The following is a 22641-nucleotide window of genomic DNA, read 5'->3' as shown; positions in this document are numbered from 1 at the left end:
TCTGACTTATCTGTGGTTTGCAGAAACGTTAACTGCTTATATCGTATTGCGGTGAGTGGGCTGAAATGCTCACTTAAATGACTTGACGCGACTTTTATGATCAGGATATTAATCACTGCGTTGATCTGGTAAATGAACATGAACTTTGTTTTCATTTTTTATAAAACTGTCCCCTCAAGGTAATTTTTCTTTCATGGGTCGATTCGTTCCTCCATCATCAGCTAGATCCTTTGACTAAAGAAAATGGGCTCCAGTTGTTTGGCCCTACCACTGACCGATCTGCCAGCCTTCCCCTCACATACAAACACACACACACCCATCAGAAGTCTCCAGGGTGTGTGCTGGACAAAATCTAAAGTCAAGCATGAATACCAGGGCTGACAGGCCAATTATCAGATGTACTCTGCGTTCTGCCTCCCCACCTCTGAAGGGAAGCAGATGTGAGAATTCTGTCGCTTTCACTCATGCCGGGACATAATATGGCCCAACAACAAAAGGCACGGCCTTCACAGGGAATGGAGATAGACAGAGTTGTAAACCTCATCTTGTCACAGAGTTTTAACTGGTGGGCTTTCAGATTTCAGGTTTTCTGAAGAAGCGGTGTTGTGTGGGGACGTTTGTCAAAGGTTGTAATGCGTCTGACTTCTTCTTCCCCTGAAGTTTCAGCTGGGAACTGCATTCTCTTCCGTTAATGCTGACAGTGGTATGCAGTGGTTTCTGTGGAAACTTACCGACAACCTTACTCTGTTTCAACTGCACTTCTCTCTCCAACAATTACAGAGATTTAATGAAGCTTTGAAAGGTCTTGACATAACCAAAGGACTTCTCTTTGTTCCCTAGGTGAATGTAGTTCCAGCGTGTGTCAGAGCCTTGACCAAGATGCTGTACTGTCCATACTGTCGGGGCATGCCCGGGCTCAAACCCTGTCACAACTACTGTCACAACGTGATGAGGGGCTGCCTGGCAAACCAGGCGGATCTAGATGCTGAATGGAATCTCTTCATTGGTAATTAATTTCTCAGTTTCTCTTTGTTTGAAGGTCTGTCTATCTGTTTGTCTGTCTGCATGCATGCATGCATGCATGCATGTATGTGCGTGTGCACTTGAGTTTGCACTTCTAAGTCAGCATGTTACTTTTCAAAGGCAGTGTCTCTGAATAGTCTCTGTGGGAATTCAGTGGGATGTGCTGTGTTAGATTCAGCTTTAAAGGATTTTGAGAGACAAAACTGAAATCTTATTTGTGCAACCATTCCTCTCTTTTTTTTCCGTCTGAAATGTTGTTTGCTATTGCTGGAACCCTGGCATAGTACTTAAAGCTCTAGTCCCTGCTGTTTGGGATTGATAAAGGAGAGCAGATCCTAGGCAAACACATTTTCTATAGTGTTTCCAGCTGAGCATGGTGAGTAATATAGCACTTCAGTCAGGCTGTAAGTAGCTGGCTGCTGTAAGCCCTCCTGTTAAATGGATACCAAGGAGCCACATGGAGTGTTCCCTCTGGATCAATGCTTTATTTGTTATGTACCCCAATCCCATCCTCCCACCCACACTTACATATTTTTTAAATGGGGCGACATTTTTTTTTTTTTTTCAAAGCAACATCCCTGAAGACTGTGTGTCAAGTGAACTGCACTTCTAAGCTTTTGGCTGTTTTGTGACAGGCCTGTCGTTCGAGAAACCCATCAGATGACGCACCGCTTCTTCTCTCCGATGGCATGTCTGAAGTCTCAGATCAACACAGGCCCCTATGCACTGAATGAGATGTCTCGCAGCTTTATGACATGTGTTAAAAAGTTAGTGTCTTGTTCACTTGTGAAGAGGCAAATCTATTGCCACAAAGGGACACTGGGCTTGACAGTAATGGGAAAAGCTGTTGTTGCAACAGAGTGATGAATCTGTTTAGACAAAAACACCCCTGAGGTGTAGAAAAAGTGGATTTTTAATTTTGAACCAGTTTTTGTGCAGATGTGGTTTTGTTGGTTTGGAAAGACAGCATTGTTGAGGGTATTGTAATTAGAAATGTGGAACCCAAGGGATCTTTATTTTTCGCCACGAAAGGCTCATTTTTGGATGTCGACTGACATTTTGTATTCATTATCTGTTGCTAAAGAACTTCGATTTGCTTACTATGCAGCAAGCAAGAAATATTGATTTGCCTTTCAGAGACAACTTCTAAATGTATCACAGGTCAGTTCTCACCACTGGAGCACATCTTTGCATTATAGAAATTTATGGATTGAGCCCATACACAGTCATGTCATTGTCATCCCTTCAAATCATCACCTATTAGAGGAGGGATAGATTAGAGGCACAGCCTTCATTCTTTTAAAGAATCCTCAATGACATTTACCTGTGGACTTTGTTCGTGCTTAAATGTCAACATCAATACCATTGGTTGGTAAGATCAAACAAGAAAGGTGACTCAAGGCTTTTAATTTAGTTGTTTAGCAAGAAAGAAAAGAGAGATGAGGTTTGAAAATGGTCTATAATCTCTCATATCTATCTGAATCAGGGACATTTATGTAATAAATTAAGAAATTATGTTTACTGTTTTTAATAAAAGGGTTCTACAGACCAGAAACAACTGAAGGATAATCAAGGCTGCTCTGCTCCATAACAAGCAGAAACTAAGACCAGACAATGATTTATTTTCTCTAATTTACAGAGTTGAGCTCAGGAGTGCAAAAGACTTCTGCAACATATGGATATTGATATTGATTCTGTAGTTGATACACACTGACATGGACTGATCTATGTTATGTTATATTTAACATTGTTAATGTGTTGTTGTAAAGGTCCAGTGTGTAGGATTTTTAGGATTTAGTGGCATCTAGCAGCGAGGTTGTAGACTGCAACCATTGTATATCCGTTGCCTCACCCTCCCCTCTGGTGGCAGCTAATAATGATTAATCATAATTCTAATTTTACTTTATTTCTGCCAATAGACCCCCCCCCCCCCTTAATCCCACAAACATGACCTTTTGGAATACAGTAAAACAATAACAACAAAACATCTTTAGTTAATTACTGGACAGCAACCTCTAAACCTCAAACTGCCCCTCTAAATAATGGCGTTGCTTCCTCTGGTTTAAAGTATGCTAACGCACACGATGGAAGTTTTGTTGTTTGCTAGCCTCCAAGGTTTCAATGACATTAACCTCCCTGTTTTCTGCCTCGACTCTATGCTCAACTCGCACTGATCCATTTCCGGAGTTTCCACCTTTTCAAGACTGTATGAGATCTGGCAGTACAAGCTGGCTACAAACTGTAATGTGTAAAAACTTGCTGCTCCTAGCTGTATTTGTGCTACCAAGATCCCAAAATACAGGCTAACACCAGAGCTGCATTCAGTTAAATTATAACCCAGAGTGACCTATAGGCGTGCAACCAGTGGACATGGGTGAAACCATAAACATAACCTCCAAGCAGAAGTAATAAAATTATTTCATGTGAATATACACCACTTCCACAAGGACTTTGTAGCATTACTCAAAGCAAAGCAGAGGGCAGTCAGTGACCTTGGCTGGAATAACAAAAAAAAACAAAACAAAACACTAAAATGAAACAATCAATTGTCCTCACACACCTCATTTTAAGTGTGACTGACAGCTGGCTGCCTTAGCTTATAAAACTTGTACCTCTAGAGAGAAAAACAGTGTGACAATCCGACCAGATTAAAACACTTAGATTATTCGATTAATAGTCGCATTGCTCCTGCATGTATATGTTCCATCAGATCGGATTCGGATTTTGCATTCTGCACAGGCTCCAGATTTTTTTTCCCGGGTCCACGAGCCGGAAATAGAAGGGCGGTGGCGGCGTCTTTCCTCTGAAATCACCGCAAGCAAGCGCCATTGTGCATCTAGTTTGTGTAATTATCATACGAAATGTACAAAGATGTAGCTTCGTCTCACTCTTCATACGCCATCTTTCTCGAATGCCGAGGCAGAGTTTGTCGTTGTTGGTGACGTAAAGAGGTCAGCCAGAGGTGGCTCAATTACCACTAGTTGAAATGAGTACAGTGCCACCTTTCACACTGGGGTATGACATAATTTGATTTTCTCACCGGCATACACCTTCAGTTGTCTGATTAAGCAGCATAGTCGAACTATGGCTGTAATCCGACTAAACTGTGCATGTAAACGTACTGAGGGACATCTACTCCCGCCACTGACACTTCTGCAGACAACTATTTTTAGCGAATGCAAAAAGAATAAATGGAGCGCACCTTATTCAGATTCACAGCAACACATGGCTGATGTTCTATTTTGTTGGAAAAATGAAGATGAGGATTTTTCTGTCACCATTTTGCCACAGAAAATATGTGTTTCATCAGATGAAATGAAGCAGAAGACACATTGTATGTGTTGCCTCTGCTGAAGATGTGAAACAGGAGACTGTTGCTGCACCAGTTGAGTCGTTCTGTTTACTTTAAAACCAACATTAAATGCGCTAAACATCCCAATTTTGACCCCTTTCAAAACAAAATAAGATCTTAAATCAATGCAATATAATTCTTGTCATATTCACATACTAAGAGAAACTTGAAATAATTTTGTATAACTTACTCTTTTTTTATCCTTTTATTTATTTTCTTACCTTTGGAAGGTAGGGAAGGCAATTCTGGAGAATGCCACACTGAAGTATTGGTATTTGACAACCTGGGAATGAGACAATTATGTTTCTCCAGAATTGCCCTCTCTATATTTAATACTAGATAGTATCAGTGTTAAAATCATTGTTTTTATTCCCTGTCCTTATGGCACAGTGGCATTGGCTTTTGGGATTTAAGAGGAAAATGAATGGAAAGGAATAGAAGTAGCACTTAGAGTAACAACAGCACAAGATTTTAGCTGTAAGCTTGTCAGCCAGTGAAGTACATTTTTGCTCAAGTGCTCTAAATGCTGCACAAAGCCATTAAAATATCACTTAACGGAACCAGAGGAATTTATAATGTGCACTGTAACTCTGAACAAATGCAGACGCCTTGCAAGCTTGAAAGTGAATTCAAGGCACTCCAACAAATTGATAGCCACTCATGAGTTTAACATGCGCATTTAAACACTAGTAGTTTGGATGTCAGTGTCACACTGCGTGTTTAATAAGCCTTTTTTTTTCCTTTGGAGAGTTGAAACAAATGTGTCGCAGCTGTTCGTTCCTGAAACCTCTGCAACGGCAAAAACAACGGTGACCTTGGCGGACGATTTTGATGTAGACTACGTATCACTTTTCAGAAGGAGATGGACGATTTCACATCCATGTCATGCATTTCAAAGTTACAGTCACAGTACAGCACTTGACAGTTTGTAAAGGTTACCGTAACAACTTCATGGCTCCCCCGCTGCAAACTGGCGACAGACGTCAGTGAACAATGAGCGTAAACCCGAGGAAGGATGTGATTTAGTTTAGTTGCTTGTACCTGTGTTGAGTAATTTTAGGCACCCTGACTTGTGTGTGTGTGTGTGTGTGTGTGTGTGTGTGTGTGTGTGTGTGTGTGTGTGTATGTTTGAATGTTCAGGGAAAGAATTCATGGTTTGGCCAATGGAGGATACCCGACCATCAGTCAACTGCCATCATGACAAATTCACCAAGCTCTGCATCATGACAGACACATCATTATCATTTTTCTTGTCAGCACCTTGTTAAAATACCCTCAGAGAGAGAGAGAGCCAGGAGTCTGTTAGTCACACACTCGTCTCCCAGGCTCGCCCCATGATCAACACCATTTTGGACAGTCGACTGACATCAGTGTGACATAATTTCAGCTACATGTTAATAATTAATGGCAGATTTGGTGATTGACTGTTTGATAAATCCCCTCTTCAAACACTGATTGTCCACTTGTATGCAACTGGGCACTGCGCTGGTGTCAGGCTGTGGATTTCTCCTCGCGTGGCGTCCTTCTTGGCCTCGCTTTAACGTAAACTGCAATCGTTAGTATGTCTGGCTCACTAACTGACTGCCTACTGTGGTAACCAAATGCCAAGCATTGATTCATCACTAACGAGGTTGTGTTACTTTGTGGGATTACAGGTTATTAAAGAAAAGCCCCGTTCATGTTTAAGTATTTGAGGGTTATTGATGCTATAGTGTTTATAATCACAATCATTATTAAACTGCATATTGATGTATAAATGTATTATTAATTAAACATTAGTTGATCGTTATTTCACTGTAAACAAACAGTACAATGCTTTATAAACCATTTAGTAATTGTTTATTGTAAAGGTGCACCTGATGTTTATACTATTTTGCAGATGGTTCATTAATATTGTACAGTTAATCTGTAATCAATACTTGGAAGCATGTCATTTTTTTTCTTAACAGTTACATAACTGACCTACAGGTGAATTAACAATACAATTTAACATTTATTGGTTGGTTACATATAGCTGTAACCAAAACCTTTAATGGTTCCAGCCAGTCAGACAAAATCAGCAGTTTTTTTTTTTTTTTTTTCTATTTGTGCCGGATATAAAATGTATTCACTTGTCAACTGGCAAGTCAATCAGTCTTAAAGGCACCTGTGTGTTTTCTTTGGCCCTGCAGCCAAAAAATTGAAATTTGGAATTTTTGGAAAATGGTATACTTTGATCATTCATATTAACATTTTATAGACACATAGAACAGGAAGAGATAAAACATAATGGCAAATGTTTATTAACACACATGCTCACTCCGAGCTTCTTTCGTCTGCCTCTTCATAAGCAAGGGACTAAACGGACAACTTTCCCTGCTTTAGCTTTCAGTGGGTTTAGTTTGTCTTTACTTTTAGCAGAGCTTGTCTACAAAATTTCATTTGTAGAAGACTACTGTAATAAAAGACTGCTGTGATTAAAACACATTTAAAACCCAGCTGGAGACAGCATTTCCAATCAGTTCTCAGAGCTAGCACAAGCTCAATTAGCGAGCTAGCTGCAGCTGATAAAATCAACCAATTACATTTGTCATTTCAGCAGACACGACAGACAATCACTGTCTGAAAAGATGGCAAGTCTGCCTTTTTCTGCATCTGTCTGTAATCAGGGACAAATTGTTTCTAAAATAACAAAGAGTTATTAAAGTTGTTGTAAACCACTTTTGTTATCATTTTGTGGACAACGCAAGAGTAGAAAGATTGACAGGCAGAAACCAAGAGGGTCGGGGTGGGGCTTAGTGACCCGTCAGTTCTGTTTTAATGGATTTACATGTAAAGTAATGAACTCCCTCTAGCTTTAAATGAGAAGCGATTAGTAAATGCCATTGTATTCCCTTATTGCACGCACTCGACTGTGCCTGTGTACACATTTATTCTACTAATTAAGATATAGTCTTGTGTTGTCCTCTGCTGAGTCCTTTGACACCACAGTGTAAGTGATCCTCATTGATTCCATTTGCTCATTTCTTTTTAATTGCACGGATTGTTTCCCAGTGTAACAGGACCTCCCCGCAACCCCCCAGTTCATGGGAATTCAAGCCAACATTTTTTTTTTGTTTCTGCCCTCCTGGAAGGACTTTCTGTGATGTCTGTGGGAATATAAAGATGAGCACCCCGCCAGTGCTTTACTTCAAATCATATAGATAGCTCAGCAGGAACTGAGCTCGCACCGTGCTTTACTGAACAGCGCGGCTTTAAAGATGTCAGAAAACCCTTTACCTTTCAGTGACACTCAACATCTGCATGCTTCAAGTGTGGAGTTATTCAGTGCGCTTTGAGACTCTTCAAGTATAAAAATACTGCATCTTTAAGTTAAACCTGAGACAATTACCAACACCACACACACACACACACACACACACACACACACAGTGACACACAGGCACTCGTGCTGACTGAGCATCAAGCGAGATAGTCTCAGTAACAGACATGACAGGAACAAACAAGCTAGCTTCTAGTGGCTTTCCGTCTGTCACAGAGCTGAAGGCTGGATGACTCACTTAGCCTCGTGGGAAGTGATCTTCATATCCTCAACATAATCAAGAAGTGGAATCTTTTCTTTCTAATGGCTACTGACTGTGCGCAATCCCCAAGATGACGCTTTTCTGTATGTGGTATGAACGCTTACTCAACTACGCTTTATGTACAAGCAACATATCATAACATATCGATGCATAACCACAGCCGATAGCCGTGCATGCTGAGCATGATTTTTTTATCCTCATGTTATCATATTTCTGGAAGCATATTGTTAAACATGCTGTTTTACATAACGCTTATTACATAGCTTATTGGAGTTCAAGTGGTTTATCGACATCAAATTCAAAGGTCTTTCTCCGAAAACAAGCCATATGTATTATTGAAAAGGCTTCAGAATCCCGATTACCATTCATATTTATTTTAACCTTTAGTTCATTTATTTTTTAAAATGTATTGTGTTTGCTTATTTTTGCTCAAAAACAATCTTTGGTATCTTAAATGATTGTATTATCTATTACAGACAGTCACAATTCCCAAAATTATGATAACAATAATTGTAAAAAAAAAAAAAAAAAAATCTGCAGATTCTGTTTGTGTCCAATTATTATTATCACACCATTTCTAAGTTCCCATGTTATGAAATTTAATGACTTAATGACTTTGCATTATTTTAAAAATATTTATTATAAAATGGCACAAATGATGTTCAAAGTCACTCCCTGACTGTGTGCAGAGGTTTTTCTCAATATAGTAGAGTACTGTGTTGAAGTGTTACAAAAAGCTTAAGATGCTATTTAAAGGAGATGTATTTCTACCAATGGCGTTATAACTTGCTTGTGTTGTTCCAAAGAATGGTCTCCTTAGCTATTTCTTTGAGTTAAATGTGTGTTCAGGCGGACTGCTGACCTTGTTCAAACTGTCTATATTGTTTATGTCTATTATGTTATGTCTGATGACAGAGTTAAAGTACGACTACATTTTGGCAAGTGTACCTATTGGTTTTCTTAACAGGAGTAAGATAAGTCTAAGTCATGTCGAGGGTGGTATCAATTTCCTCATCAAACTCTCGGCAGTAGAGCTGATAAACGCATCTTCCCAAATGTGGAATTATTCTTTTGGTTACCAGTCAGGTTGGTAACAATGTTTTTGGAAGCCTTCCTTTCATGTGCCGTGGCATGAAACCTGCCCAACACTTCTGTGCAGTCTCTGCTTTGTATTAATTTTATTACAATGAAACATTCAATTTCTCCCACTTCACTGGTCACAGGCTTGAAATGTCCTTCACACACACAGTTGTTTTCTCACTGTCACCAACACATGATCAAACACTTTCCAACAAGAGTAAAGAGGGAAAAAAAAATCGGCGAAAGGCAGCATGTGAAAATAAACAGTTATCCATCAGAGGCAGTCATGTCTGGCAGCTGTAGCTGTTGAGAAAGTGTTAACATAAAAAACGACATGAGGGTTCACATGTGAGGAAAAACAGACATGGTATTTGCAACCTCAGATGAGTTAAAGTAATCCACACATGGCTGAAAACCAATTTAGAAAAGAAAAAACAAAAAAAAGATCAAGATATGTTTTGCTTGTGCTGTTATTGAACTGCAATCCAGCTGCAAGTGAGAGAAAAGCCTCTGGAGACTCACCAAAGACAGATATGTTGGCCAGTTAGTCTGCTGCAGTTGATTCACCTCCTGCAGCTGCAAACTGGAGAGAGAGAAAAAAAAAAACTTACAGGAAACTTTCCTCTGACATGTTTTAGTGGAATGAATTTGGCAGTGTTTCTGTTTAGACAGGAGGGCTTTAAGACTGAGTGGGTGAGGACACTTATTACACCATTAATCAGCCTCTCCAACGTGATCATGAACATCCCCATGGTGAATAATACAGGTCATATCTTGTGTGGGGGGGATAACGATTCGGTATCAAACCTGATACAGCAAAAATTGCCGTAAAACAAGCTGATTTCTCACTTTATTTCTGTTTGTTTGATTGATAAACGGTGAAACGTCTGCAATCCATTTTGAGCTGCGTTGCTTCAGCTATAACACGGATGCATCACTGTGCCACAGAATACATCGACGGAGACATGATGTGTTAGTAATCGGGCGTTTCTTCCCTCCGCTGAGACCGAGCACCTCAAAGAAAGGTCAGGGAGCTCAGTGGTCTGTAGGGAGGGAAATTAATCTATGGCTTCTCTCAGTCTCTCACCCGGATTCCTGACTGTTTAGATTACGTTTCCAGCTTCCTGTATTTTGTATGATCCTACTTAACATGTCAGGAATTCATTAAATGTACTCAGCACCGCCTACTCAGTTGCTGTTTTTGTCAATAGTTAGTCAGTGACTTGTTTGCGATCTCTAGTCTCTCTCCCTCAGGTAAACATATGAATAAATATCCTTTTTTCCTATTTCTGCCCTGGTGACTCCAACTGCTTGTACCAAAGAGAAATTAGTCACTCTCGCAACAAAGCCTGACTCGCCACACCAGGGTTGATACTCCAGTCCTCTTGATGGGAATACTGTAGTTTGTACGGTAATTGATACAAATTCACAACAGACCAAAACCCTCTTTAATTTTTTCGGAAATTTAGGGTGTATTTTTTATTTTTGGTTTGTTTGATTTAATAATTCATTTAATAATTCAAATGCTATTAATAATTGTGTTGGGGAAACACATCCGGGTGTGTTCACACAGAGCGCCTAGATCTCTTTTTGGCATGTCCAGATTGTTTCCTCGCGTCAAATGTGACGATCCAAACCACATTTTGTAGGTCATTTAAAATGTCATTCAAATCAGATTTCTGTGGATGCGTGTCAGTCCAGACTCTCTGGACACTCACATCAGATTTCCCAGAGGATCTTTTCTGTCACTCGCAGCATGACACACAACGGCAACGTCAAACCTGGAGAGACGGAGGTGAATCAGAGCAGCTGAGCAGAATCCATGCTGCCATTAGCAGAGTCACATGGAGAGCATGGAGTTACGCTGAAATATTCCTTCTGCAAGGAATTAAAAAGCAAAGACAACAAAATCATGCTGTTTATACGCAAAGACTGTTAATCAAGTTTCAGTGTGCTTCTGATCACAATGTTTCATGTAGACAAAAAGAGTACAATAAACTAATTCAGGTTATTGCACTATAGTTTCAGTAATGCAGTTTTTTTCTCCTATTCATCAACAGACAATCATCGCCATTGGTCTTTTTATGCTTTACAGAGGCATTTAATGTTTGTTGTGGGAGGGAGGTAACCTTATAAATCGGAAATTAAGAAGAGGCAGGGAGACTCCCACAACAAGTCATCAGGTCACTGTAAGGTTAACACTGGATTATCTGGTACACTCACCAGTAATAAAATAGTCCAATAAATATTATTTGCTCCATTAGTTGTTGGTTTTAAAATTTAACAATCGTGTTTCTATCCAGACATTATCATCTGGATATTTTTTTCCCACTCTCAGTGTTCTTACTGTTTTTTATTTGTTGTGTTCTTCAGGTTGCTGTGCTGAGTAGCGAGTACACGCTGTGAGAGACAGAAAAAGGGAAAGTTACATCAGCAACAGACAACACATCAAAGAAGCACACTGTTGTATTTAGGTGACACATTCCATTGCCGAACAAAGCCGGTGTAGTTTCCCTCTCAGCTTGTCAAACTAAGCAAAGCATGTAAACAAGGAGCCCTGTCTATGGGCACGCTCAGTGACGTAGTGAACTCTCCCTGACACGGAGCTTCTGTCCAGATGGATGATGCAGTTTGTAGAGTTGTTTTTTGTTACTTCAGAACTATCTGCTGTTCTCTGGTTAGGTTCTTTGTGTTGGCCAGAAAAGTGTTGTGGGTTAGGCGGGAAAAAACTTATTTTAGAGGAGAAAAATAACTTTGAGGTTCCAACCGATAAACTTTCTCTTTATCATGTGTTGGGCCATCCGTATTACAAGCCAAACACAAAGTAATGCAACGTAAATGATATATTTAAGTTTCTCATCATCAGTGGAGAGACTCAGACTCTTGACATATATGTGCAATTTGTCATAACTACACCTAAGAATAGGGGAGAAAAGATGATCAGAGTCATGCACTGCTTCTATAAAACCCTCGTCATAACTCATGATGAGTTGAATTTTTCAGCATGTGGAGAAACCACAGGCAAGTAATCAGCTGTCTCTGGAAATGCATGCAGGATGTCATCAAGTGCTATTGTTAGATGCATCATGTTTTCCCCAGTTTGCACTGGCAGATGGGAAAAGTTATTTGTGCCATTTTCATCAGTGAAACTCATCACTGGGCAGGACTTGTATTTATGGGCACTTGTGGCAATTCTCTTTGCATTATGTTCATCATTTCCGATACAACAGAATTATCCCCTGATTGATTTGTACCAGCAGTGGAACTGCAACTGCTGCAATAACACACATTTGAAACATACCACTGAGGCAAATTCTCAAATTGACTCTCAGTGATTTCAAAAAGTTTTTAGATATTAAGTATTTTATAAACGTCATCTCTATTGGTTTACACCAATCGTTCAGACATTAAAGTGTATGTGAAATAGCCTTTTGTGGCTCCAGGGGAAACTTCATGTTGTCTGATTAATGGTTACATTGTATTTTGGGTAATTCTGACAACCAGTCCACTGGTCTAGAATTGCACTCGTATGAACTGTCCAACTCCTGTTGGACTAATTATAGACAGTTAAAAATAATAATATTAATAATAATAATCAAAATGCATACAGCAGAACCGGATATCACTCCTTTTATTCCACATATTATTGATCCTTTTCAAAACCAGGTGCCTACATTGCCCACAGTGCAACTTAGCTAGTGACTGACATAATTGGAGGCAATTCATCAGATTACATGGAGCTTCATCTGTAGCAACAAGAGTTTCTACTACTTGTTTCACATATGCAGCAGTTCTCCCCCAAACTTGTAAATACAGTACATCAATGGGTAAAATTGGTGGAGTTTCCCTTTAACTGGAATGAAATGTGACATTGGAGCTCATAGTTTACATAATGGGGAAAGCGATATCCCTTTAAATCTTAAAGACATGCTCATAAAAGATGAATTCAAACACAGTCCAAGTGTGAATGGACCATTTCTGCTCTCTGAATGTGACAGTCTCGTCCTTCCATTGACTCCAGAGCAGTCATGCAGTGCCCAGTTACACCAGTCCGGTGAATGTGGTGTGAAATAGTCCAAGATTATTTTCCACCACTGAAATCTGAGAGCAATCTCATCTGCCGCACGAGAGGAGGAACCACTCCTAACGCCCACTCTTTAAGATTTTATGACCATTAAATTAACCAAGGTAAATCTCCAGAGATTTATCCTCCTCCCTTCTCTAAAAACTGTAATTACAAATTCAAATCTTATGGAAAACAGCACACAGTACTGGATCAGTACCTGTAAGTTAGTATATTAATGATGTGAACGAGGGCACAGACTCACTTTTTGTCTATATTATTCTTGTCACTGTTTAAAACTATGTACTTTCTCTGCAATGGGCACCAGAGAGCACATATATTGTAACTGATTTTTATAGATAACGGCTCAGGGTGGATTTGGCAATGTGTGACAGAAATTGATCTTCCACTGGGTGTATTTATTGAACACTCCAGCACCACATCACCACATCAAAATTATATTGGCCATGCACTGAACAAAAGTGAGAGTAGCGGATTTGATCTACCGCTACAATCAGTACCACGGGCCAGAAAAAGGACTGTGAGCGTTAATAAAACAGTCCTGCAATTAAAAAATCAAGGGGTTGAAGACACCCTTGATTATTAAGAGTACCCTTTATTTATTTTCTCAACCTGTTCACATAAAACTTGTTGGTTTGCCACAGGTTCGCGCATGGATGCTGGCTGCGCTCCCCCGAGGGACTCGCAGGTAGTTTGTTGGAGTGTCTCCAAGTCCCTTCGGGCAAAAAAAGAAAAAAGGGGGGACAGTTTTCCATTAGAAAATAACCAAGCATGCAGCCCGAAGCAAAAAGCGTTGGCACCATGCAGCCAGCAGTAAACAACCATGCCAATACATCCCGCTGTGTCAGTGGATGGATGGATGGATGGATGGTGTGGTACAAGTCAATTGTTTATTGTTGATACACAAGGCAAATTAATAATTTGTTACATGAGACTGATGCCATGAGACGTAGATATCAGTCCAGATCAAGGCCAAAGCAATGAGCTTATGAGTAATTTTGAAACATTTCTATCCCTGTAATATTGTATAAAGATGTATGTGTGTGTGTGTGTGTGTGTGTGTGTGTGTGTGTGTGTGTGTGTGCGTGCGTGCCCCCATAATATGGAATATGCGGTTGTTTTATCCTTATGTTTTTTATTCTTATTTCATGTCCCTCATAAAGCCCTATGTTACTTTTGTTTTGCATGTGCTACTATTCTGTTGACCTGAATTCTCTCCAAACCCATTGTTTTTCAATAAAGATAGAGAGAAAGAGATAAGAATAAAAAAAGATAATTATTATTTGCAAATCTGGCATAACTTTGGCAAATCTACAGCAAAAAAGGACCAACAATTTTACGTAAATCACTTTTTTTTATCTTTTGAAAATGTTTGAATGACACTAAAGAACAATAAAACAAAAAAGTCAGAAAAAGCACACGTGGAATTTAAAAACCCAGAACAAGAACTATTTTTATTGTCTGCAAGCCTGAAAAATGACACATCCAAAATAAAATGGTCAACTGAATCCTTTTGAGTTAACTCCCAATGCTGTTCCCTTCTGAAAACGGATTCATTGGAAAGTGAATCATAAAAGTGGTACAAAACAAGAAACCGTTGGCTGGGAATCTTAAAATGCTTTCCACAAATAGAATCACAAGGGTTATTTTGCTTTCAAACAACGTCCAGTTTTTCTTGACTAAATCTGCATTAAACTATGACAAGAAATAACTGGCAAAATGAATGACGACGCCAAAGTTGTGACTGCACAGTGCCAGCCACATTCAGTTGTATCAGTATAGATTTGTTCAGCCTGTTCACGACAATGTGTGTGTTTTTTTGTCTTTTTTGCCCTCTGAATGATCTACAGTTTGATCTTTGTGTTGCTTTTCAGTAACAGCCCATTGTTTTTAGACAATGCACCTGCATGTGACATAATTTCTACTTCAGTTATTTAAGCATGTAGAAGCAACCCTTCCCCACAGCAATTCATATGGCTGACTCAGACTCATAATCCATCAAATATTCATTAAGCTATATGAAAAATAGGTTGTCGGAGCTCAGTTGAGGATATCATTTAGGTCTTTCATGGAATGAGTAACAGAACCGGTGCCAATTTCTCCTCTATACTCCCACTGAGGCTTTTCTTCTGTGGCAGCATTAGAGCCACAGAGCACTCTGCTAAACATAGGCGGCTGAAGACTTCACAGGACTTGGGTTGGTCCCATGCGGTGACCTCCAGCCAGCTGCTGATGGAAATCTAACCAAGCATCACACCCAATTTGAGACTCCAGAGTAAACAAACAGGAGTGCTCTTCAAAGGTGCAGACAGAGGAGGGGAGTCTCATCTGTAGCTCTGTTCACCCGGTGCATGGGAAAAGCACAGGACTGGCATGGAGCGGACGCAAACTCGCACAAGAACATGTTAATTAGGAAGAGGAAAAAGTTGCTCAGTGAAGATTTGATGGACTTAATTAGATGATAAAATAAACAAGCACACGTTTTACCAAACAAATGAAATGTCTGTTATGTTGCAATTGTAGGCATGAAAGGTGAAATTGTATGCCTTAATTTAGGGCTGGGCGATATGGCCAAAAGTGTTATCACGATTTTTTCTATATTGACCGACATCGATAATTATCACGATATATATTTAACAATAATAATAATGTTGAATTTACAGTTTTAAGAGTATTCTCTTTAGGACAGAACCCAAAACAAACCAGAAGGTTAATTATGGTTTATTAAATGCTATTATATATTGTCAGATACTAGATGCCGTTCATCAGAACCAACCAACCAAATGGCTTTATAATAAGAATAAATGTCATAAATGTATCAGTGTTATCAAGGAAACTGTTATTGTGAAAATGATCGAGATCATTTTTTCTCTCAGCCCTACCTTAATTATACAGTAGCACCCAAATATAACCAATTGACTGGGTCAATCCTAAATAATTGTGTGGTTGTCACAAATACTGACTGCTTTAGCCTTAGATTTTCTAATTAAGTCAATCAGAGTGTGGGGTATTCATTCAATGACCAAACTGTAAAATGTACAGAACCGACAAACATCAACTTTATTATCAAACATTCATTCACTGATCCATACAAAACACAAACTAAACTACTGTATAGTAACAAGACACCAAACAAAGAACAAAGAAGGTCAAGGTTTGGACCTGGTAGATGTAAATTGAGCTGCGGTCAGCAACACAACAGAACTCTGAAAAGAGGAACCTTTTAACAGACTTCATCATTCAAACCTGAGAGTAACCGGGAAGAAACTGGGAAATCTGTGTCTGAAGATGTGAGGTTGGTGACAGTTTATTGATATTGGTAAGTGCTCTATCCTGCAATAAACTGTCTTGCCAATTGTTTGATGTCCTCGAGATGATGTCCTGGTGTGTTTGGAGTCATTTTGTGACTCTCAGCGGGGTGTCCTGAGGATGAATGCTGATTGCCGACTCGAGCTGGAGGGGAATTGCATTTTACTTCATAAACCTAAAAAATGAGGACAGAGGAAATAGACAAAAGAGAGCCAGAGTTTCTGGTGAGTGCTGAGATTAGTCAGAGCCTCGACTGAATTCATGCACACAGACACACACACGCTCTGTGCATGCCACTGGTCGCAAGCTTAAGGCTGATGTACAGTATAGTAAAGTACTCTGGCAGTGGGGTGAAGAAACACTCGAACGAGGCATGCAAGGCTAAAATTGCATCATGTTCAGGTCTAATCACACCATCTGTCTACAGTTAGTACAGGAAACTACACAAAGTTTTGTTTTCTGCTCTTTTGTTTTGCAATAAATTCTTAGAGTCTTGTTCAATTGTTACTGTCGCATAATTATAATTTTAGCTCCTGAAAAAACAACATGTTAGAGCTTTTTTAATACATGTTAACGATTCCCAGTGTCTCAATTATGACTGATATAGATAACCATCATAATCTCACCAACTGCTCATAATCTGTCCACCAGAATTTAGCCGAATTGTTTGTTAGCTTTCTGCTAATATCTTGTAAAAAAAAAATAAATAAAATTAAAAAAAGCTTTGTTGAATTTCGTTGGCAAAGGTGGCTGAGACAGGCCACCTGGATATTCTTTCAACTTAATTCAATGTTAATTGGCAATACCAGGTTTGAGTATTAATCATTATGCTTTTAATTCACCCCACTTTAAACAGGCTAGGGCTGTGTCCTCTGTACTCAGCTGTCCTCTAAATCACTCCCCTCAGTCAAGTGCATGGGCTTAATATCCTGCCCTGTCAATAGCGGCGAGAGGAGGGAGACTTTATGTTCCTTAGGTCTCATGACAGGCACTCTGAAATGCCTGCCTGAGGGCAGGAGCCCAAACTCATTCTGCACTGGCTGGCCAGGACAGTCTTGAATGGTTTTGGCTTTAGTGCCGGACTGTTACACTGTAATTGAGAGAGCTATACCTGACTTACCTCAATGATCTTATTTGTCAATTTCCCAAGGTTCCTCAGCTTTTTCTTACCGAATGAATTGAAAAAGTTTCTACACCAGCTTCTATACACAATGTTTTAACTGTTGTTGCAGCACAAAGTGTGCAGCTTTGACAATCGAGACTGGTTCATGCCATTGTGGAAGGCACTGACAAATGACCTCTTTTGCTATTTATGTGTGAAGACCTCTTGGTGTGATTTCTTGAAGTGCTCAGTCTGTTCCTGAATTTTCTCTCAGGTCTGCTCACAGGTGATGTTTTGAGACTGAATAGTGACGTATGAAAGAAGAAAATACCAAAACTAACAATGAATGGATCTTGTTTACAAATATGTATTGTATATATGATTTTAAAGATTTTCATCTTTAGTTGGTCCCAGTAGCCTTCAGAATGTCTGAAAGTATTACGATTTTTCTTTAGTACTTGCACTAAAACTTGGTAGTTTTATATATAATTACTTTTAGAAAAATGAGTCACATCCTAAAGACAGAATGTATTCCAAAAAAAAAAAAAAAAGTCACAATTACCAACATGATATAATTAGAAATCCCACAGATACAGTCTCCATAGACTTCCCCTGCAACAGGATAGCACATTTTAGGACCTTTGGGCGTGCAGTAAAGGACAATATTAGGCAACGTCAGATATCCTCCGTTGTAATAGTAACCATGATGAACACGTGGATAAAGTTGTGATAAGGTCACAGTTTGGTTTAATTTTTTCATCAAAATAAGGTTAGGTTTAGGTTTTAAGTTAGATTAAGAACAAGATCATAGCTGTTAAAAAGAAGTGCCTTAGTTATGTAAATAAAGTAGTTATGTAGGTAGAGTAACTTACATAACAAAAGATAAGTATGTAAGCTACAGTATGTGATGTAAATTAAGTTACGTTACCTATGCATAAGTCAGCACAATAGATGGCAGTAGAGACTAAATGGCATGACGAGATGTGCAAAAAGCAACAAACCTGACATGGAAACACTGCTCATATGTCATTTGGTAAGACCAGAAGACAGATTTTTACCTCTTAATAGTGCTTTGGGTGAGTCGGATGATGTATCAAGTAAATCATTTGTCAGATGTCAACAGAAGCAGTTTTAGAAGTTTTCAGGCAGTTAGTGTAGGACACAGTCACTTGGTTGCTAATGGTTTGAGCCCTGGCTTAAACCGACAGGGATGATGGAAATGCTCCCTTTTGGCGATGCCACAGCAGGGTGTGGAGTTATCAGGCTTTGCCCCTCTCAAGCCTACGGAGCTGCACCACAGGCCAGTGGTCGCTCTACATCCGATTCCTAGCTATGATCACGTATGATCTAATGTTTTGTACTGGCATTCTACTTCTGCTAAAGACTCAGGGGATGAGGAACTGTGTTTTTTTTCCTGCTGCCCTTTTGCAGGGAGCTGCTCCCGTAGGGGTAAATAGGCTTTCCGTGCTTGGTCCACATCCCAGCAAATGTCAGTGCACAGATATGGAAGTCTTCGTCATATCGCTGTTCTCTGCCCTCACCACTTAACCAGCGCTAACCCCTTGAAAAAGAATTGGTGGACTTTTAATTACTTTTTAGAGAGACAAGATAGAGCCTAATGAAACTTTCAAGCATGTTCTTTTCACCGCTGACATCTCCCCAGTCTAACATTATCAGTAACACCATCCGTCTCTATGAACATATTACAACCACATTGTTTTAATGAAAATGAGAAGTGGTAGTTTGGTGGGTAATCTGTTTTAGGTATTGATTCATGCCAAGACTCTTCCACAGTAATAAGGTCATGATTGCTGTGTTTTCTTCTTTGTCTTTTTTACCTGTTTATTTAGCACAGAGAAGAATTTTGATCTTTTTTTTCCTGAAGACATTATTAGAAGTGAGATGAGATGGGTTTTGGAAAATAAATTAGGAATAGCTGATTAAATCACTTGCCATCAGATGTTTTTTTTCAGGCAGTGCTTAATGGTAAAGCCAAGTATTCAAGGAATTGTATGTTTGACAGAACAAATTAAGTTCAAGTACTGCGTGTCTGGGAAGTGATTAAAAAGTAATCACTAGCATGATACATAGACATGAATTCATACATGTATTAATCAACTGATTCAGAAATGCGAACACATATAGATTAATAAATCAGAAGTATACTATGTCTAACTGGGATGATTAGCATGTATGCAAATCACGTATGTGTAAGTGCCACACACTGAAAATGTAATTCCAACTTGATGTTGCACATCTGCTTTCAAACATCCCATCTCTTTTTGGCTGTGCGTGTTAAGATGAAGGTGTTGGCAGGTTCCTTTTGTGTTTGTAATTGTTGGCTTGCAGCATATTTGGAGAAAGCGCTGTTCTTTGTGCTTTCTGTTTGTTCCACGTCACAGACCCATGATAGAGCTGAGCACCCTGAGGGTTTCGCATTAAGTATTGTTAACCCCTCAAAAATGATGTGAACACATTGATGTACGTGCATAAACATAAGCAGTAACGTTTCTCTGCGTGCGTGTGTCTGTGTTTAATATCTCTGAGCTGACATGTGCCTTCTGTGTTATGACAGATGCTATGTTACTGGTGGCAGACAGACTGGAGGGACCCTTCAACATTGAAGCAGTCATAGACCCAGTTGACATCAAGATATCCGAGGCCATCATGACCATGCAGGACAACAGCATGCAAGTGTCAGCCAAGGTACTGCACTCTGAATTATATTTGTTTACCATCGTTCATGGCATACATAAAAAAAGGGGGGGGTGCGCAATCTGCAGATTTTAAATCATGAAACCAATCTTGAAGATGACAGCAATCTATATTCTAAGGTGCAGAGATTGCCGTATGTAATGTCCTCTTACTTCTGTTTACAAACTTCATATCACGTCATTGAACCAGGAGATCCCTGGATATGTGAGCAAACCAAGAGACTAATATAGTCAACCACTGTTTATGGGTATGCTAATGTGGACAAACAATTTTTAAATTGCTCTTCCCATAGGTGACGTAAGTAAACCAGCATGAGCTTTATAGCTAGCAGCAAGAGGTTCGAGGTGCTTGTGCCAACAAAAGAATATGTTGAATGCAATATTGTGTTTTAACAGTGAAAATGGAGAAATTCATAAACTACTTAAAGTCTGGCTATGGAGCATAATTTTAAATGTATTTCTTTGTGTAAAACATCAGATAACATAAACAAGATTGCATGAACCAAGAAAAGGAAAGAGGGGAAATCCAAGTAATGTGAAAGAGTAAATATCGTGTCATAGTGGGTTGTATGAATCTACCTCAGCTTAGTTCTTATCATTGCATTTTTTTATCCATCTGAATGCCATGATGTCAGTGAAAATCACTGTGTATGATTGAATATAAACACAGTCTCGCGCCTGATGCAGTTACTGTAAGCTGAGGCACTGAGTTTGTGTTCCGCTGTCACGGTCCGACCATGGTAACAGCACGCCTGTTTACCCTGGTTACAGACATTTGTTGTGTTCATGACAGTGACAGACGAAAATCTACACACATAGATAAGAAATAATGATATACGGCTCCCCACTCTAATCTACAGTAGTAAAATACAACATATGCAATAATGCAACAGCAGTAATATATATCCAAATGCATCATATGTAGGAGCAGAGCACTGAACATTTTTGTGGCACAATGAGAACTTTTACTTTTTTACGTTAAGAGTATTTGTCGTGCTGTATTGCTACTGTTGCCTCAGTGAAGGATCTGAATACTTCCTCCGACTGTGAATCAAAGCTTTTAGGATTCTAAACTGAACCAAACCTGGGATGCAGGACAGGGAATCTGGTCCTCTCATTTCTCTCTAAAATACAACTGGCAAACCATTAAGTTATATATTACATTGATTTATTTATTTATTTTAATTTTTTAATGAAACAGTTTGACCTACATAAGACAGAGCTAATTTTCACTGTGGCCTCTTAAGAAGTCGACCTGCGATCGGCCTCAAGTTTAAGATTTAAAGCAGCACATTCTGGATATCATCACCCACAAGATTGTTTTTCATTGTCCCTCTCCGTCAGAAGGCAGGTTTATCAGTTCAACTTTGTATTCTGATCCTTTGTTGTATTCTATCTCCGTGCCAGAGTCACACAGGTCAGTGTGAATGAGATGTCACCTTTTTTTTCTCATGTCAACGGTTGGAAATTTTTCAACTTTTCCAATTGTCTATGCACTTGACGTTCCACACAATTTTTCTTGGCTGACAGATTGCTCTGAGATTACAATCTCTCCCCGCATTCACATTTTACCTATATGATGTCCTTCCACAATCACCGTGCTTTGCAGAATATGTCAGGCCTCATCGCATTGGACCTTCAATCCCACTGCACAGGCCTGCTGAAAATCATTTAGCCTGTGAGATGTACAGGATAGTAGAATTGTAATCATGGTGAAGAATTGATAAATATTAGAGGAAAGACAGCCTCTTGCTCTTGACAGCCATGTGGCACATTAGAGTGCTTCATCACATACTGAGCCAGAGGCCATCAGACGGGCCGCAGAGGAATGCTAATGAGCTGTGCTGTTCCGAGGTGTGTTGTTTGGGCCCTGAGAGCCTGTAAAACCAAGCCATCTGAAAACAATCCATTCTCTCAATGAACCTGGAGTATACATTGATTCATGGAAGGTTTGATTGATGATAGATCTGCACTCCTATTTTTTCGTAAGCAACAAAACTTTAGTTCTTTGTTTTTTTTTTTTCCAGGAAAGTTAAATGAAATTGCCATTTTTTTGTGGAAGAAATGGTTTCTCCTCCTGCTAAATATTTCATACATACTACATTAAATCTGTATTTTATTCTGAGCTATAGTTTTAATGGTTGCAATTGTAGGTCAGACAATGACATAAGTGTATTAGACATAAGAAGAAATTATATTTGCCTTATTAGAAACAAATATCTCCATAGTCTCACTTGGTATCGTCCTTTAAATCTTTTAAAAACTTTTATAAGCCCACCTTTTCATGAAAGTAGCTCAGTTTACACTCTTGTTTTTATGGCTTTTAGTTCATGTTTAAGTCACTGCCAAAAAGGCGTTTGATCGAGAGCTCAACATCGGTCTTATGTATAAACTTTTTGTTCCATTTTGAAGGC

The 22641-nt window shown here is 39.3% G+C and overlaps 1 protein-coding gene across 4 annotated transcripts in view; it reads left to right on the top strand.

Moving 5' to 3' along the window:
* Positions 1-22641, top strand: part of gpc6a (glypican 6a) — a 253302-nt gene that overhangs the window by 190934 nt on the left and 39727 nt on the right. For all 4 annotated transcript variants that reach the window (XM_037095505.1, XM_037095506.1, XM_037095504.1 and 1 more), the window contains 2 exons: positions 841-1006; positions 20089-20219. In XM_037095505.1, the coding sequence (XP_036951400.1) occupies positions 841-1006; positions 20089-20219 (297 nt within the window). The remainder of the gene's footprint in view (positions 1-840; positions 1007-20088; positions 20220-22641) is intronic.

This window comes from Acanthopagrus latus, chromosome 4 (assembly GCF_904848185.1).
Source record: "Acanthopagrus latus isolate v.2019 chromosome 4, fAcaLat1.1, whole genome shotgun sequence".
Taxonomy (NCBI): domain Eukaryota; kingdom Metazoa; phylum Chordata; class Actinopteri; order Spariformes; family Sparidae; genus Acanthopagrus; species Acanthopagrus latus.
The sequence above is the reverse complement of the archived record's forward strand: the minus strand, read 5'-3'. Positions and strand labels throughout refer to the sequence as shown.